Source organism: Myodes glareolus, chromosome 4, assembly GCF_982192425.1.
Source record: "Myodes glareolus chromosome 4, mMyoGla1.1, whole genome shotgun sequence".
Taxonomy (NCBI): domain Eukaryota; kingdom Metazoa; phylum Chordata; class Mammalia; order Rodentia; family Cricetidae; genus Myodes; species Myodes glareolus.
In genome coordinates, this window is record NC_142029.1 from 78,361,909 (window position 1) to 78,375,844 (window position 13,936).

At 47.2% G+C, this 13,936-nt stretch overlaps 1 protein-coding gene across 3 annotated transcripts in view; it reads right to left on the bottom strand.

Moving 5' to 3' along the window:
- The window catches only part of Ttc12 (tetratricopeptide repeat domain 12), a 39,887-nt gene that overhangs the window by 9,696 nt on the left and 16,255 nt on the right, over positions 1 to 13,936 (bottom strand). For all 3 annotated transcript variants that reach the window (XM_087905632.1, XM_087905633.1, XM_087905634.1), the window contains exons 8-13: positions 11,291 to 11,362; positions 9,880 to 9,940; positions 9,273 to 9,461; positions 8,150 to 8,219; positions 6,679 to 6,767; positions 3,929 to 4,097 (exon numbers count right to left, since the gene is read on the bottom strand). In XM_087905632.1, the coding sequence (XP_087761758.1) occupies positions 3,929 to 4,097; positions 6,679 to 6,767; positions 8,150 to 8,219; positions 9,273 to 9,461; positions 9,880 to 9,940; positions 11,291 to 11,362 (650 nt within the window). The remainder of the gene's footprint in view (positions 1 to 3,928; positions 4,098 to 6,678; positions 6,768 to 8,149; positions 8,220 to 9,272; positions 9,462 to 9,879; positions 9,941 to 11,290; positions 11,363 to 13,936) is intronic.

Here is a 13,936-nt window from a genome sequence, read left to right on the forward strand (position 1 = left end):
TTGGCTGCTGAATTTAGGGTTTAATGGAGTTAGCTACTGAGAGCTGGAGATTATAAGTGAGGAGCGGAGCTGGAAGACTCACTGGTTACTGATTCACGCAGAAACGATTCGAGTGTTTTGAGACAATTGTAAAGAGAGCCCGGGAAAGCAGTCCAGTTCAGTTGCCAGAAAAAGCTATGAAACCTCAAGCTGCCTTAGAGGACTCACCGTTAGAACACCAGATGTGAAAGACGTGAGTCCCCTCCAGGAAATTGAGCATCTCTGGCATGCTACCTACTGTGCTCAACACCTAGTTCCTGGTCTACAGTGACACACGTACAAGGAAGGAAAGCATTAGGAATGTGCTAGAACAGACTCATGCTGTTGGGTAGAGTCTACCCATCAGGAGTTGTACGGGGCAGGAGATGAAAAGCTGCTGCCACAGAGATGATCTCTTAGCTCCGTCTTCAGAGAACAGTGATAGTTACTATTATGTATTCATTCAACCAATCGTGCTAAACTGACACCGTTCTGGCATTAGCAAGCTTGTGGGCCAGTGTCAGACACATGGAGACAGGACAGAACATGTCAGACAAACGCCCTGAGGTACTCTCAGAACATGAGACATCTCTGGGGACATCTAGTAGCTCATTACCATTAGTTCTTAGATGCAGACGAATAGGGAGCAGGGAGGTGAGGGAACTAGACGAAGTCCAGTTTATGATGGGTCTTCTAGAGTCGTCGACAAAGTTTGGATTCAACCCCCAAGGTTCACCTTCTCCAAAGTGTGATGGGTAGGTGGCCTTCTGGATGATAGCGGTAGGGGTAGGGTGGGGCACAGATTCCTAGACAACTCTAAACTTCAAATCTCTGGGAGGCTGCCCTTTCGCCAAGCCCCAGGTGACTTCTAGACACTGTCTCTCATGAGTTAAAGATAGTCTTATGGCAATGGAGAGTCGCTTTAGAATTTTAAAGAGGAAAACAACAGGACCAATGTGGATTTTAGAAACATCTTTTGGCTGGCTTAATGGAGGCCAGATTGGAGAAGGTAGGACAGGTGGACAGAGAATCCCACCAGTGAGATGTGTGGTTGTCCTGACAAGAAAGGTCATGGAACTGGGCTGTGGCAGTGGCAGGATGAGAGTTGCTATTATAAAGGAGAAGGTATTAAAAGACTGAGAAGGAATGACAAGAGACGGAGGAGGAGAATACCAAGAATGACCCAGGAGATGCTAATAAGCAAGAACTGGCAAGCTACTGTCTTTTTCCTTTGGTGAAGGTGATAAAAGTCAACTATGGAACTCCTAGGCAAATGGGTAGTGGGAAGCCCCATGCGAGGACAGGAAATCCAGGTGAAAGAGACGGGGCAAAGAATCACATTTTATTTGGTATGCTATTCAGAGAAGGAGACAGGATCTAGTAACAGTGGGTTCTTCCATCTAACCCACAAGAGAGGGCAGTTTCTGTCTCTTAAAGTCCAAGTCAAGAAAACAGCCAGTGTAGGATCCTGGAGTTGCTGGCTTGCATGATGGCACAAGATGGATTGGTATAGGAAACCATGAAGGAAGAACTATAAAGAGGGGAGGAGGGACAGGATGTACCGTGGGATGTCTTTTTGTATGTTGTGAATATGTGTTGCTCTCATTGGTTGATAAATAAAGCTGTTTTGGTCTATGGCAAGGCAGGGTAGAGCCAGGCAGGAAATCCAAGCAGATATACAGGAGGATGTAGTCTGGAAGACGCCAGCATCCACTCAAGGAGCAAGAGGCCAGAGCATCTTGCTACTGGTAAGTCATGTACCACATGGTGGTAAATAAATAAATAGACATGGGTTAATCTAAATCTATATACAAATATAAAGCCAGCTAGTAATAACCCTGAGCCACCAACCAAACATTTACAATTACTATTAAGTCTCTAAGTCTCTTACTTGGAAATGACTGCAGGACGGGGTGGGACAGAAAAGTCTCCAATTACAGGATATATGATATCCTGACAGCCATGATATGATGTTTCAAGAAGGATCTGGGTCAAAAGGACCATGCCTCAGGGCAGTGTGGTAACAGCAAGACAGGAAATAGCCTATGGGTTGGCTATTTGGGAGTGTAGCAGGCACTCACTTTTAAGGGACAGACTGTGTTTAACAGATTGTTATGGGAAGGGCTGAATCACCCAAGAATTGGTATAGGAAGTGGGGTGCTTAAAAAGCCTAGTGTGTGGCCCCTAGTGCTGGGAAGTGGCATAATTTGATTTATTCTTCAGACACTCCATCATCTGGGTGGTCCTTGGGTCAGAGAGCCATGGGATAGGCAACTCATAGGGTAATTCTGGCAGTAAGTGGATTACCTGGGGAGGTGTATCACATCCTCCTTAGCTGGGAAGGCCTCTGGTTTCTGAGCTGTCTTAATGCCTGGCCCAAGTGGAAAGGAAACAGACACAGTGAAAGTGTTGGGTCTTCCCTAGAGGGAAGCATGCATGGACTGGGTTGGAGCACTGCAGAGGGGCACCCATGCTGGACGGGGATGGGCTAGGTGATGTCTAAAGCTCAGGTGTTCTCAAGTCTCTGCAAATCCTTGACTTCCTCAAGAGTGTACTCTAGCGCTCATCCATCAGAAATAATTTGCTTTGGAGTTAGTCCAAATTCCTCTGACACCAATTTAACTCTGTTTTCTTGGTCCTGAAGAGGAATGCTGATGAACCTGAACAGCACCAAGGGCAGACAACAGTCAGGGTCATCCTGGTTTAGTCTTAGGAGACATAAACAAGAAAGCTCCCTCGCCATGTGACAAACACTTCTCCTAACCACTCTCATTACCTACAGAGGACACTGTGTCCCTTTCCACCTCCTCTTGCTCAGAGACATATTTCCTGCTCTTTTGACAGGCAGTTGCCCCAGTGGATGGATCATAATTCAGAGAATGGGCTCACGGAGCCAATCATTTCACTACTGTCCCAGTTTAAGACTTTCACCAATCTACCCTAAAGAGAGAGAAAATGATCATTAAAACATTATTAGGCTCATTTCCAGAATCAGATATGGATGCCGGGGAGTCGTTTTACAGTGGTGGCAGCTGTTAGTTGGCCAGCCTCACAGTCACTACTTCCCCCTTCCAACCTTACCACCCGAACCTAAGAACTGAGTCTGATCTGCAGCATGCCTGAAAAAGTGGGTCATGGCAGCCACTCTTGTGATCCCAGCACAGGGAGGTAGAGACAGATAGACCACTGATGGTTGCTAGCTGGCCTGCTTTAGTCTAACCAGAGATCTCTGGCCCTAGTGACAGGGCTATGGCCTCACAAAGTGGATGGTGCCTAAGGAGCAACACCCAAGATTGACCTCTGACCTCCACAAGCATGCATATACTTGTGCACCTGTACATGCAAGTGCATCCACACACATATGTATGCGCCCCTCAGTACATGTATACACACACACACACACACACACACACAGATATACAACACACACATCTGTCCATACACACTAAATAAGTAGGTAATAAGCAAACAAGCAGAAAAAGTCACTGTGGTCCAGGTAAGTTGTTTTAGAAAATCCCTTTAGAAGTCAGGCATACACTAACCCCATGTGTTTCAGTCTTTGTAAAAACCCCATGAAAATGTTCTTGTTTTATGAAATTATACTCTTTCACTTAAGAAATGGCTGAAGGACATGCAAAACAAAATGCCAGTATAGTGTCAAACAGAACATAGGAAAAGCCAGGGGAGGAACAGGGTGGAAACTGGGCCTGAGTTCAGCCAGGAGCTCATCGGGACACCTTCCTTTTAGGGTTTCCCTCAGAGGCTCTTTCTGTTATTTTCTTTCATGAAGACTCATGACAGCCTGGTGGTAACACACACCAGCGACAGCAGGAGGGACGGGCAGTTTGATTTTGTCTACACAGTGGTGACCCTAGGGGCCATAGGGAAGAACCCACTGGCACAGGCTTACCGGATCAGGTCGAGGTGCTTGATGATCTGGTTCCGGCCGTTCTCTGTCTGGGTGAGCTGCAGCAGCAGGGCCAGGCTCTGCTGCTGGATAGTCAGGACTCTGGAGGTCATGAAGGAAGGCAACAGGGTGGCCATATCTGGGTGGGTCACAAGCAGGCGCTGGTTTTCCTCTGCAGAACACAGGTGTAAATCTGCCTGGAGCTGCCATGATGGCACTGAAGTGAGTTCTGTCTCCCACCACCATAACAGGAAGTTGGCTCATTCTTAACACATTTTCCAGGCAGGATAAAGACTTATAAGAACTGGATTCCGGGGCCAATCTCTGTGTCTGACTATGCAGAGTGATGCCCTAACAATGACCCACCTGTTAAAGTTTTTAATGAGGATTCAGGGAGCCACTGCTTCCTAGTGTCAGACAGAGACTGGCTCTCAGAGATTAGTTACACTATTATCATTCTTATAAAAGCTTTCTCAGTGGGTGAAATGTAGAAATGAATGAAGGAAAAGTATTTGGCGTAACTGAAATATAATCAGAGCATCAGCCTTTAGACTGTGGCCAGGCCTACCGTTTGTATTCTTCCTGAGGAACTATGATATCATGGGAGAAGTACACCTCCAACATATAACAGACTGTGCGCTCTTCCCAGAGTCCTAACACTGAATTTTGCTTGCTTTGTGCTCTGAGCAGGCATGTGGGAGAGACAGGGCATGGCAGGAGTGTGAGCATAAGTAATGAAACACAGTAGAGCAGACGGGAGGAATGGTGCCCTGGTTTGAATCTGAAATACATGCAAAGGTTCCTGTGTTAAAGGTTTTGGCTGCCTGACTTTTGGAAGAAATGATTCTCAAGATGTGGTGGTTTGAATGCGAGTGTTCCCCATAGGTTCATGTATTTAAATGCTTGGTCCCCAGTTGGAACTGTTTGGGAAGGATTAGGAGGTGTGACCTTGTTGAAAGAGGTATGTCACTGTGGATATGCTGGAAGTGACTTCTTTCTCTGACTCAACAATATGCCACTGATTTATCCTCATGTTTCTGCTTCTGCACATTTTCTGCTTCTTAAAAAAAATGGCTTGTGTGTATTGAGTTGGGCATGTCAAGAGTTCATGAGACTGAGACCCAGCATGTACAGACCCCAGGTGACAATATTTCTCAAATATTAAAGCAACTCCAAAGCTTGCAGAAGCAAAAGTATCTGGGTTATTATGCCTAACTCACAGAGAGTAAGTAAAGCCACCAAGTTCTGTCTTTCTCAGCTTCCTTCGTGAATCTTGCCAAACACACAGCCCTGAGCAAGGAACTTTGATAATTCTTGGTTTTGGGGTGTGTGTGTATGTGTGTGCGTGCACGCACATTCATGTCCACATATGTATGTGTGTGCATATGGATAGAGGCCAGAGGATAACTCACATGTCATACTCAGGCATCATTCAAGTCTGTCTTTCTTCCTTCCTTCCTTCCTTCCTTCCTTCCTTCCTTCCTTCCTTCCTTCCTTCCTTCCTTTCTTTCTTTCTCTTTGATTATGGCCTTCACTGACCTGGACATCACCAACTAGGCCGTGCTGACTGACCTTCGAGCCCTGGGGCTCTACCTGTCTCCACATTCCCAGCATGCCACCACACCTGTTTTTGTTTCTTTCTGTTGTTGTTAATGTGGGGTCTGAGACAAATTGAGGAGCTTGACTGTACCGACTGATCTTGTTCAGTAACTGGGCTTCCTGATAGGCTGGCTTTCTACAGCTCCCTTTAAGTTCTCTGTCCTTCTATCTACTAAATAAAAGGGGATGGCTTCCTCATGCCCAGATGGTATGGTACACACATGTCTGCAGGCTCCACCCTGTCACTGTCCTCATTTCTAGTGTTTCCTGCTCAAGGAGCAAATCTACTCTTGTGAAACACATTTCTTTGAGATGAAGGAAAAAAAACTTAAAATCTTGATATACATTGAAGTCACAAAGGGAAGACTGTGCAAGAACGTAATGGTCTCCAGAGAACATTGTATCAAGAAAGGCAGGAGTTGACAAAACAAAATCCGACTGGCATTTTCCTATTTCAGTAAGAGACACTAATCAGGATCCAAAGATGCTGGCTGGTAGTCATATATCTCAAGATGCTGCAAGGGGTGCTGTGGTCAGCAAAACCAAAGTATTTTCAAACAGATGAGAAAGGAAATGATCCCCATTGCTCACGGCATGGGCAGAAGTCATTCATCTGCAGAGCAGGGAGAGGAGCGGGCGGTGGTGGGGGGAGGGGAAGCACTCCTTGTTATGTGAGGGGGAGGGAAAGCACTCCTTGTTATGTGGGGGGGAGGGAAAGCACTCCTTGTTATGTGGGGGGGGGAGGGAAAGCACTCCTTGTTATGTGGGGGGAGGGAAAGCACTCCTTGTTATGTGGGGGGGAGGGAAAGCACTCCTTGTTATGCCAACAGTGATCTTGCCCACTCTCCATTCCAGTGTCCTGAGGCAGAGCGGGAGGAGGGGGAGGAGGGCAGTGAGAATAAGGAGAAAAAGGACTAGGAGGAGAAGAAATAGGAGGAAGGAGGAGCAAGGGAGGAAGAGGACGAGGTGGGGGCCTGGGGAATGCAGTATAGAACTTGCTTTTTGGATCCACATACTTTTGGGGAAGAAAAGGCATGGGATGTAGACGTCAGTTCGCCCAGGGCTGACCTTTGGGGAGAACTACCAGACTGAACCATGCGGCTCTTCCTTCTGAGATGTACAGTTAGCAAGTAATAGTGAAGAACAGGGCTTACCATTGTCACTACACACTGCTTGCCAGAGCTTCAAAACAGCCACGCAGAGAACCTCTTCAACTGCATCTTTCCCTGCTGAGAAGAGGCACCTGGGGAAGACAGGGAGAGCATGTGGAATCTGGGCACTAGCCTTCTTTCCTTTTCCCTGGGTTCTTCCCCCAGACTCATCAAATGGATAGTTAAGAGATTTTTTTTTTAATGCACATCCAAGTTGGACATGGTGGTGCACACCTTTAATTCCACCACCTAGGAGGCAGAGGCAGGCGGGTCTCTGTGAGTTCAAGGCCAGTGTGGTCTACATACAGAGTGACCAGCCAGGACTACATAGTGATCACACACTCTCTCTCTCTCTCTCAAAGGAAAAAAGACAGGCAGACAGACAGATGGACAGAAAGGAAGGAAGAAAGAAAGGAAGGAAGGAAGGAAGGAAGAAAGAAAGGAAGGAAGGAAGGAAAGAGAAAGAAAGAAAGAAAGAAAGAAAGAAAGAAAGAAAGAAAGAAAGAAAGAAAGAAAGAAAGAAGGCAGATCCACAGGTCATCACCAACCTAGGGGCTGCTCGTCACTGATTTCAAAGATCCAGATCAAAGGCAAAGGCTGAAAACGCAGGGATGGGTACACAGAAAAGGGTGGACAGCCAAGGACCATCAGTGATGAGTGGACATGCAAACATTAAATCCACACCAGGATCCTCAGCCTCCTGGATCATCCTAGCACAACACGAAATAAATACATACCACCCCCTTCCATGTAGGTCTTGTTTTAGATAAAATTCTAAATGGAGTCAACCAGGACCCAGCTGCTTATACTTCCTTAAAATGACCAGAGAATGAGAAATGAGGACAATGAAAATCTTAGAAATGGTGCTGGGAAACCAGTGGGAGTGCTGTTTGTCTGACTGGGAAGTGTGGAGAGGGCCTGTGACAGGCTCACTCTCTGTCAGCTGCAACATGATGCCAAAGACCCAAGGCTCTGAGCTCAAGGTGATTAGCATGTGCTCTTTCAAGGGTCACCCTGCTGACTGAGGAATAAGGACAGAGAGTCCAGAGACCTTGCCTGTGTGGCCAGTAACTGCTTTCACACACAAGGCTATCTGCCTTTTCTTGATAGACATCTGACTCTTTCTGTGGGGAGCTGTGAACCCCCAGATCCTGAATTTCTTGCAAACAACTTGTTTTCCCCTGATCTGAGTGCCTACAGCTGCTCTGAGCACGAGACCCTCAGGAGTTCCTGATGGCTGGGGAATGGTTTCTGGTGCATTTGGCTGGGGTGTGGCTATCCCTATATAAGCTGCCCCTGGACACAATAAAAGGGGGCATCCTTGGGGCATTCTGGCATCAAGGATGACCTGTGTCTCTTGTCTGTGAGTCTTTGTGTGTTTCAATCTCCAGCCCCTTGCCAGGCTCACAAACTGTATGGCAGCGCATAGAGCGCAGATGGGTGTGGTGTGCCGCATCTTTCCAAATATCCCTACCTTCTTATGATCTTATGGTCACTGATGGTGTTGAATCCACCAAATGTTCTGAACAAGGTCCGTTCTGTGCCTGAAACAAAATCACAAGAACCAAGTAAGGATCCTGACCTGCCAGGTTGGCACCCAGCTGCAGCATGGCCAAGCTGATCACCAGATCCCAGTGTGATCCACAAAAATATAGCTGGACCATCACACGCTGAGAAATGCAACCGCCATCAGCTGCTCAGTGTGTCACAGTCAGAGGGACTTCTTAGAAAATATCAGCATCTCAACTCATCCCTCTGCAGTCTTTAGAGGGCATACAGGAGCTGGATCAACTCATCCCTCTGCAGTCTTTAGAGGGCATACAGGAGCTGGAAAACCCAGGAAGCCATCTGATTCCGAATGTTTATTTTGAGGCCATTTCCAGGCTCTGGAGAAGAACTCACAGTTTCTAAGAAGTGGTCGAGGGGGTCACCTGGGCTGCCTCTCTGGTCTACACTAAAGCGGGACCACAGACTCCATCCATTTGTACAAATGACATCCTGTCACTGAGCAACCAAAGTTGTTTACGTTCTGCCATCAGTGTTTACAGGAACTGGTAACAGAATGGCATACCCTCCTTACAAGACAGAAATATTTCCTCTGAAACGATTTTCATGTTCCAAGCAGGTGTTAAGTGCATCTGGGGCGATCCCCGTAGTTATCACTTCTTCTCTTTCTACACGGCACAGGGTGTTAAGAATGGATGTGAGGATGTAAGCAAGACGTGTGGAACACACATGAGGGAAAGTTTACAGACTCAGCACACAGATATTTAATATTTATATGTACATAAATATAAACATGGGCTGTGTGTGGTATGAGTATGTAATAGAGGCATGTGGAGCAGTTGGAAACCATGTGTGTCTTGTGCTGTGTGTGGTGTTTACTGCATGAGTGTTTGAGTCAATGCATTCTCTGAAGAGGATGGGGCGCAGGTAGAGCTATATTCCTTCCAGACCCTCTTTGGCACCTATATCAGCATAGATTTTCAATCAATATTTACAGAAGGGAGGAGATCTTTGTCTCGCAGACTCAGATCCCTGGCCCCCATGCCTTCCCAAGGACAGTACTCATGAGACCACACACATATCTAACTTACAGTCTGTCATCATTTCTGTCAGGATCTCAATGCCTCCTGCATAGAACAAGGGTGTCTGGTCAGGCTTGGAGAGGGTCTCCAGGAGATTTCTAGTCGTCATTGCTGTTTTCTTTCTGGAATCCAGAGACTCACGAGCTTCCTTCTCTTGAAGATCTGCCTTCTCTCGAAGAGTGACTTGATTTAGGTATTCTAGCAAACCAAGCAGGAGAAAGCGAAATAAACATCCTAACAATCGAAAAGAACCATATAGAAGATCCCCCCACAGCTCTCCCCCACCCTTGCCCACTCCCTTCCTTTCTTCATTTCAAGGATGGGAAGTACAAAGCAAAAAAATAATTCAGACTCCTCTTCAGGAAGGAACCGTTTAGGAGCAAAGGCAAATCTAAACCGAGCCATCTTCGAAATTTGGGGCCGTCTAGAAGTCTATGGGAAGATGACACGGAAGAAAAGAAATGGAGGAGTCTGAACACGAGAACAGAGGGAAGGTGAGCAACGCAGCCTGCAAACCCTGAAGGCTGGGCAGGGCAGGGCAGGAAAGGTAAGGCTGTGGCCTTGACCAGGGTGGGAGGCACTCCGCAAAAGCAAACTGGATTTGGCAGTGACTCACCTTTCACCTGAGTCTGCAGCTTGGGGTTTATCTCTCCAATCATCTGATAACACTCCCTAGACTGGAAAACAGAAACAAGACCTTGAAAGGTGGTCAGGGGTAAAGGTGATTAGGGGCAAAGAGGGGCATCCTAGGGCTTGGTTCCATTATCCCTTTACCTTCCCCCTGCTCCCAGCCCAGGAGGCGGCCAGGGAGAGCCGGAAGCTTTTGATATTTTTGTTTGAGCTTCTCAGGTTCTGTGGCACTACAGGTACTGTTTCAAAAATTCATTTTAAAAACTTGTTTGTTAAATACAAACTGCGATGTCTACTACCCAGTCTTGAATTTTTTTTTGTGGCTCATGCCTGCTGGAGGTAAAAATAATCATAATGTATATGCTAAATTTAGATTTGATATTTGCACTAAGAGCCTGTCAGCTATGCCCAGGGGAGTTGGGAAATCAGCAGATATGGAGACTGTGTTGACTGAGACCCAGGGATAGAAGAAAAAAGCCTAGAGAGGTACAGGCTGCGAAATCAGGTAGCGAAGGCTCCAGTCACTGGCTGCTTCAGACTGAGCTAGAGAGCCTGAGAGCAAGCTCTTACTGAGGAAGTGGTTAGATAAAAAGTTTCTAGAAAAAAAAAAAAAAGACCAGTTCAGGGAGATTTGGGGGCGAAGATAGTTTCACTCAAATATATATATACATAATCACCAGAGAACACCCAAACTAACTAAGAAAATAAACACTCATGTCTTCATGGTTTATCAAGGCTCCTCTAGAACACTGGGGTTAAGAATGAACAAGAGGGCTGGAGAGATAGATGGCTCAGCAGCCGATGGAGCTTGTCACCCAAGCTTGGTAACTCGAGGCTTGAGTTGGTCCCTGGAATCCATGTCAAGGTGGAAGGAGGGAAACAATTGCACAGAGTTGTCCTCTGTGACCCCTGTGCCACATCAGGCTCACGAACACACAATAACAAAAGGAGAATGAACACAATAAAAAACGATCACAGTAAAAGACAAAAATAAAACAGAGCACTATTCCGGATAAGTCTATGTGTGTCAACCCAACAACTCCTTAGCCCCAGATCTAACCTATGAGTGATTTCTGTCGGCTTGGGACCTAGGAGCCCATCACCTCCTCTGTCATCGACACTGGGATTAATTATATGATGTCGTAGAGGGCGTGCACATACAGAAACAAGATCGCAAGTAAATTTTGTTTTCTTTCTGTCCATGTCTTTTCTCTGAGGAGGCTGAATCAGTACAAGCGGAGGATTCTGCTGACATGAGTCCCACAACTAGGGGGACTGTCCTGGATTTCATCCAACATCCTTCCCAACTGTATTATCTTAAGACTTCAGAAAACGCTAAAAGGTGGACTAACATCTAACCAACTTGTGAGCTAACTTACACCTCGCTAAGAACTTACCTTGTTGTAGTTCTTCATGGCCAGGTGGGCTTTCCCCATGTGGAAATAGGCTTTTGTGCATTTTTCATCACACTGAAAGAGAATAGCTGATCAGATGGTTCAGAGGATCTGAAGTCATTAGGCACGCCCCTGCCTGCCTCGTTAACAGAACGAGGCCAGCAGCACTTTGGTTCTCAGGACAGCTACCAGAGCTGACAATTAAGATTTTTCTGGACATTTGTGATCAAGCTGCCTGCGAGGAGCCTGGATACATGGGCATGCTCCCCTCCGAATGAGTGAGAGCCACCAGCTCTCACTTCCATGTAGAGATTCACTCAAGAAGTAAAGCAAGACCCCTCAATATTGGTTGAATGTTAGAATCACCTGGAAGGCTCATATATGTCCTGACCTGGCTGCCCCTGGTTCAAGACCAATTACATCACTATCTAAATGGGGTCCAGACAGATAATTCTTCAGCTTTTTGGTTGATACAACTGAGTAGCTAGTTTAAGAGTTGCTGGTTTATCAGCAGACAGGATTCTTTGGGAAAACAGCTATGGTTACCAGTGTGTCTTAGTAGGAAGTGGGTTCTTTTTTGCAAATAAGCCACAGCCTGAACAATGTTACAGTGCACATTATATTGGTCAGTTGTCATATGTTCATTGAGCTCACCGAGGCAGTGGCTGGGTCTTGAAGTGGGGTTGCCTCCCACTCCATTTCAGACCCAAGTGTGTTTGCCACAAAGTGTCCTCCAAGGCTCCTGTCTGGGGATGGGGTGGCCATCCTAACTCTGTGATAGGGGAGAGAGAACCAAGAGGAAGAACACTGTACCCTTGAGGGCAGCTGGAAAGTGGAGGGAGCGTTTCCAGCCGCGCTTACCACTGGTTATCAGCTGTGGTGGAAAAGAGGGGCTGCGGCTTCCACCGTGGAAAGCTTCTCGGTGAGAGGGAGCTCAATCAGGAACTCAAGGTGACTGTCTCACTTCCCCTGCCAGCTTCTGCTGGATGTCCTGAGGACCTGATTTGACATTAGCTCTCCCTGTAGCTATTTGTTCTTTTACTCGGATACTCCTCTCTGACTGGGACTCTCCAGCAAGAACTCCAGCTGCCTGCCTTGAAGAGCTTTCTCCAGTCAACTTCTGCTAGATGCTTCTGAGAACCAAATTTGACACTTGCTCTCTCCCAGGCTCTTTCTCTTCCCCTTCTCTCCCCTCCCCCATGCTCTTTCTCTCCCCTCCCCATTTTCTTTGTCTCTCTCTCTCTTCCCTCTCCCCCACTCCAAGCTCTTTCTCCTCACTCCCTGCCATGCTCTTTCTCTCTCACATACCCAAGACCCTGAGTTTAAATCCCAATACCCCAAACAACAACAAATAAAACCAAATCCCTTTCAGAAATATGCTATGAAAAAAAAAAAAAACCACGAACATAGACTCTACAGGAAATGCCGGCTTACAGGTTCAGTAGAGGAGACTAAAGAGAGGGGGTCTAAAATGGAGCAGGCAACAGGGGAGGAGTTTGAACTGAAGCTTGAGTGAATGGAAGAGCTGAAGGGAGGATGATAGGGAAGGGAAAGGGTAGAGTCCAGAGGCAGCGGTGTTGGGGAGCCTTTATGGACAGCACGGCTGGGATTGGAGTACTGGGTAGAGGAGCAACAGGGCTGGAAGGACAAGCTGAAAAGACTCCACAGGACGTTCCAACTACGAGGAGAGAGGAGGACGCACGATCAGCGGGGTGAGGAGGCAAGACAGTCTGGAGGTGGCCTGCAGTAGTGAGCAGAGCAGAGGGAGGCAGGGAGATGAGCGAGCAGTCCAGACAGCCAGTGGGAAGGAGGACTGACGCCTGACATCCTGGGGGCGGTGGCAGGAAGGGAAGCGCAGACAGCAGAGCTATGTCAAAGAAAAAGACCAGCGCGAATGAGAAGTCAGAATGGAGGAGAGACTCCTGGAAGGCACGTGTGCCTTTAACAGAAAGAGGCCAGGAGGGGCAGACAGCAGAGAAGCTGCCTGAGTCAGACAGAGTCAGCCTGTAGACTTCCTGGGTGTGTGTGTCGGGGGGCGGTGCCAAGTCAACCATGTGGAAACCTGTATGAGGTAGCTGAGATGGATCTGGAGCTGGGAGACAGGAGGGGCTGGGGAAGCAGGTCTGAAAGCTCCTAGTACAGGTGACAGGTGCGTCCATGAGGGGAGATGGGGGTCGTGAGAGGATGGGGACCTTAGAAAGCACAACTGTAGAGCCAAGGAAGAAGCAAGCAGAGTGGTGAGCATCCCACACTCACAAAGGATCAAATCCAGGAAGAAGCAGGAGAGGAGTGACCAAGGGGAAGGGAAGATGCTCCCCACAGTCACTCATGAGAACCCAATATTCAGAGCATATTCACGGCAGGAATACCAGGCATATACAGCCAGGATACACAAGTCTATAAACCGAAGATCATGACCTATGTGGACGTAGCACAGAGAACTGGATTTAACTTGACTTCACCTTCTTCCTCCACCCACAAAGAGCAACTAATAGACCTTCTTAGGACTGGATCCTTCCAGTCTAACAAAGAGCCGTCTGTCACATGCATTTATTCCAATGAAGCCCACACTCTCTTTGAAGGAGTGCAGCTTTCAAAGTGTGGTGGATTTCACTGTGCGGGAAGTGTCCTGCCGAAGACAACGTGTGT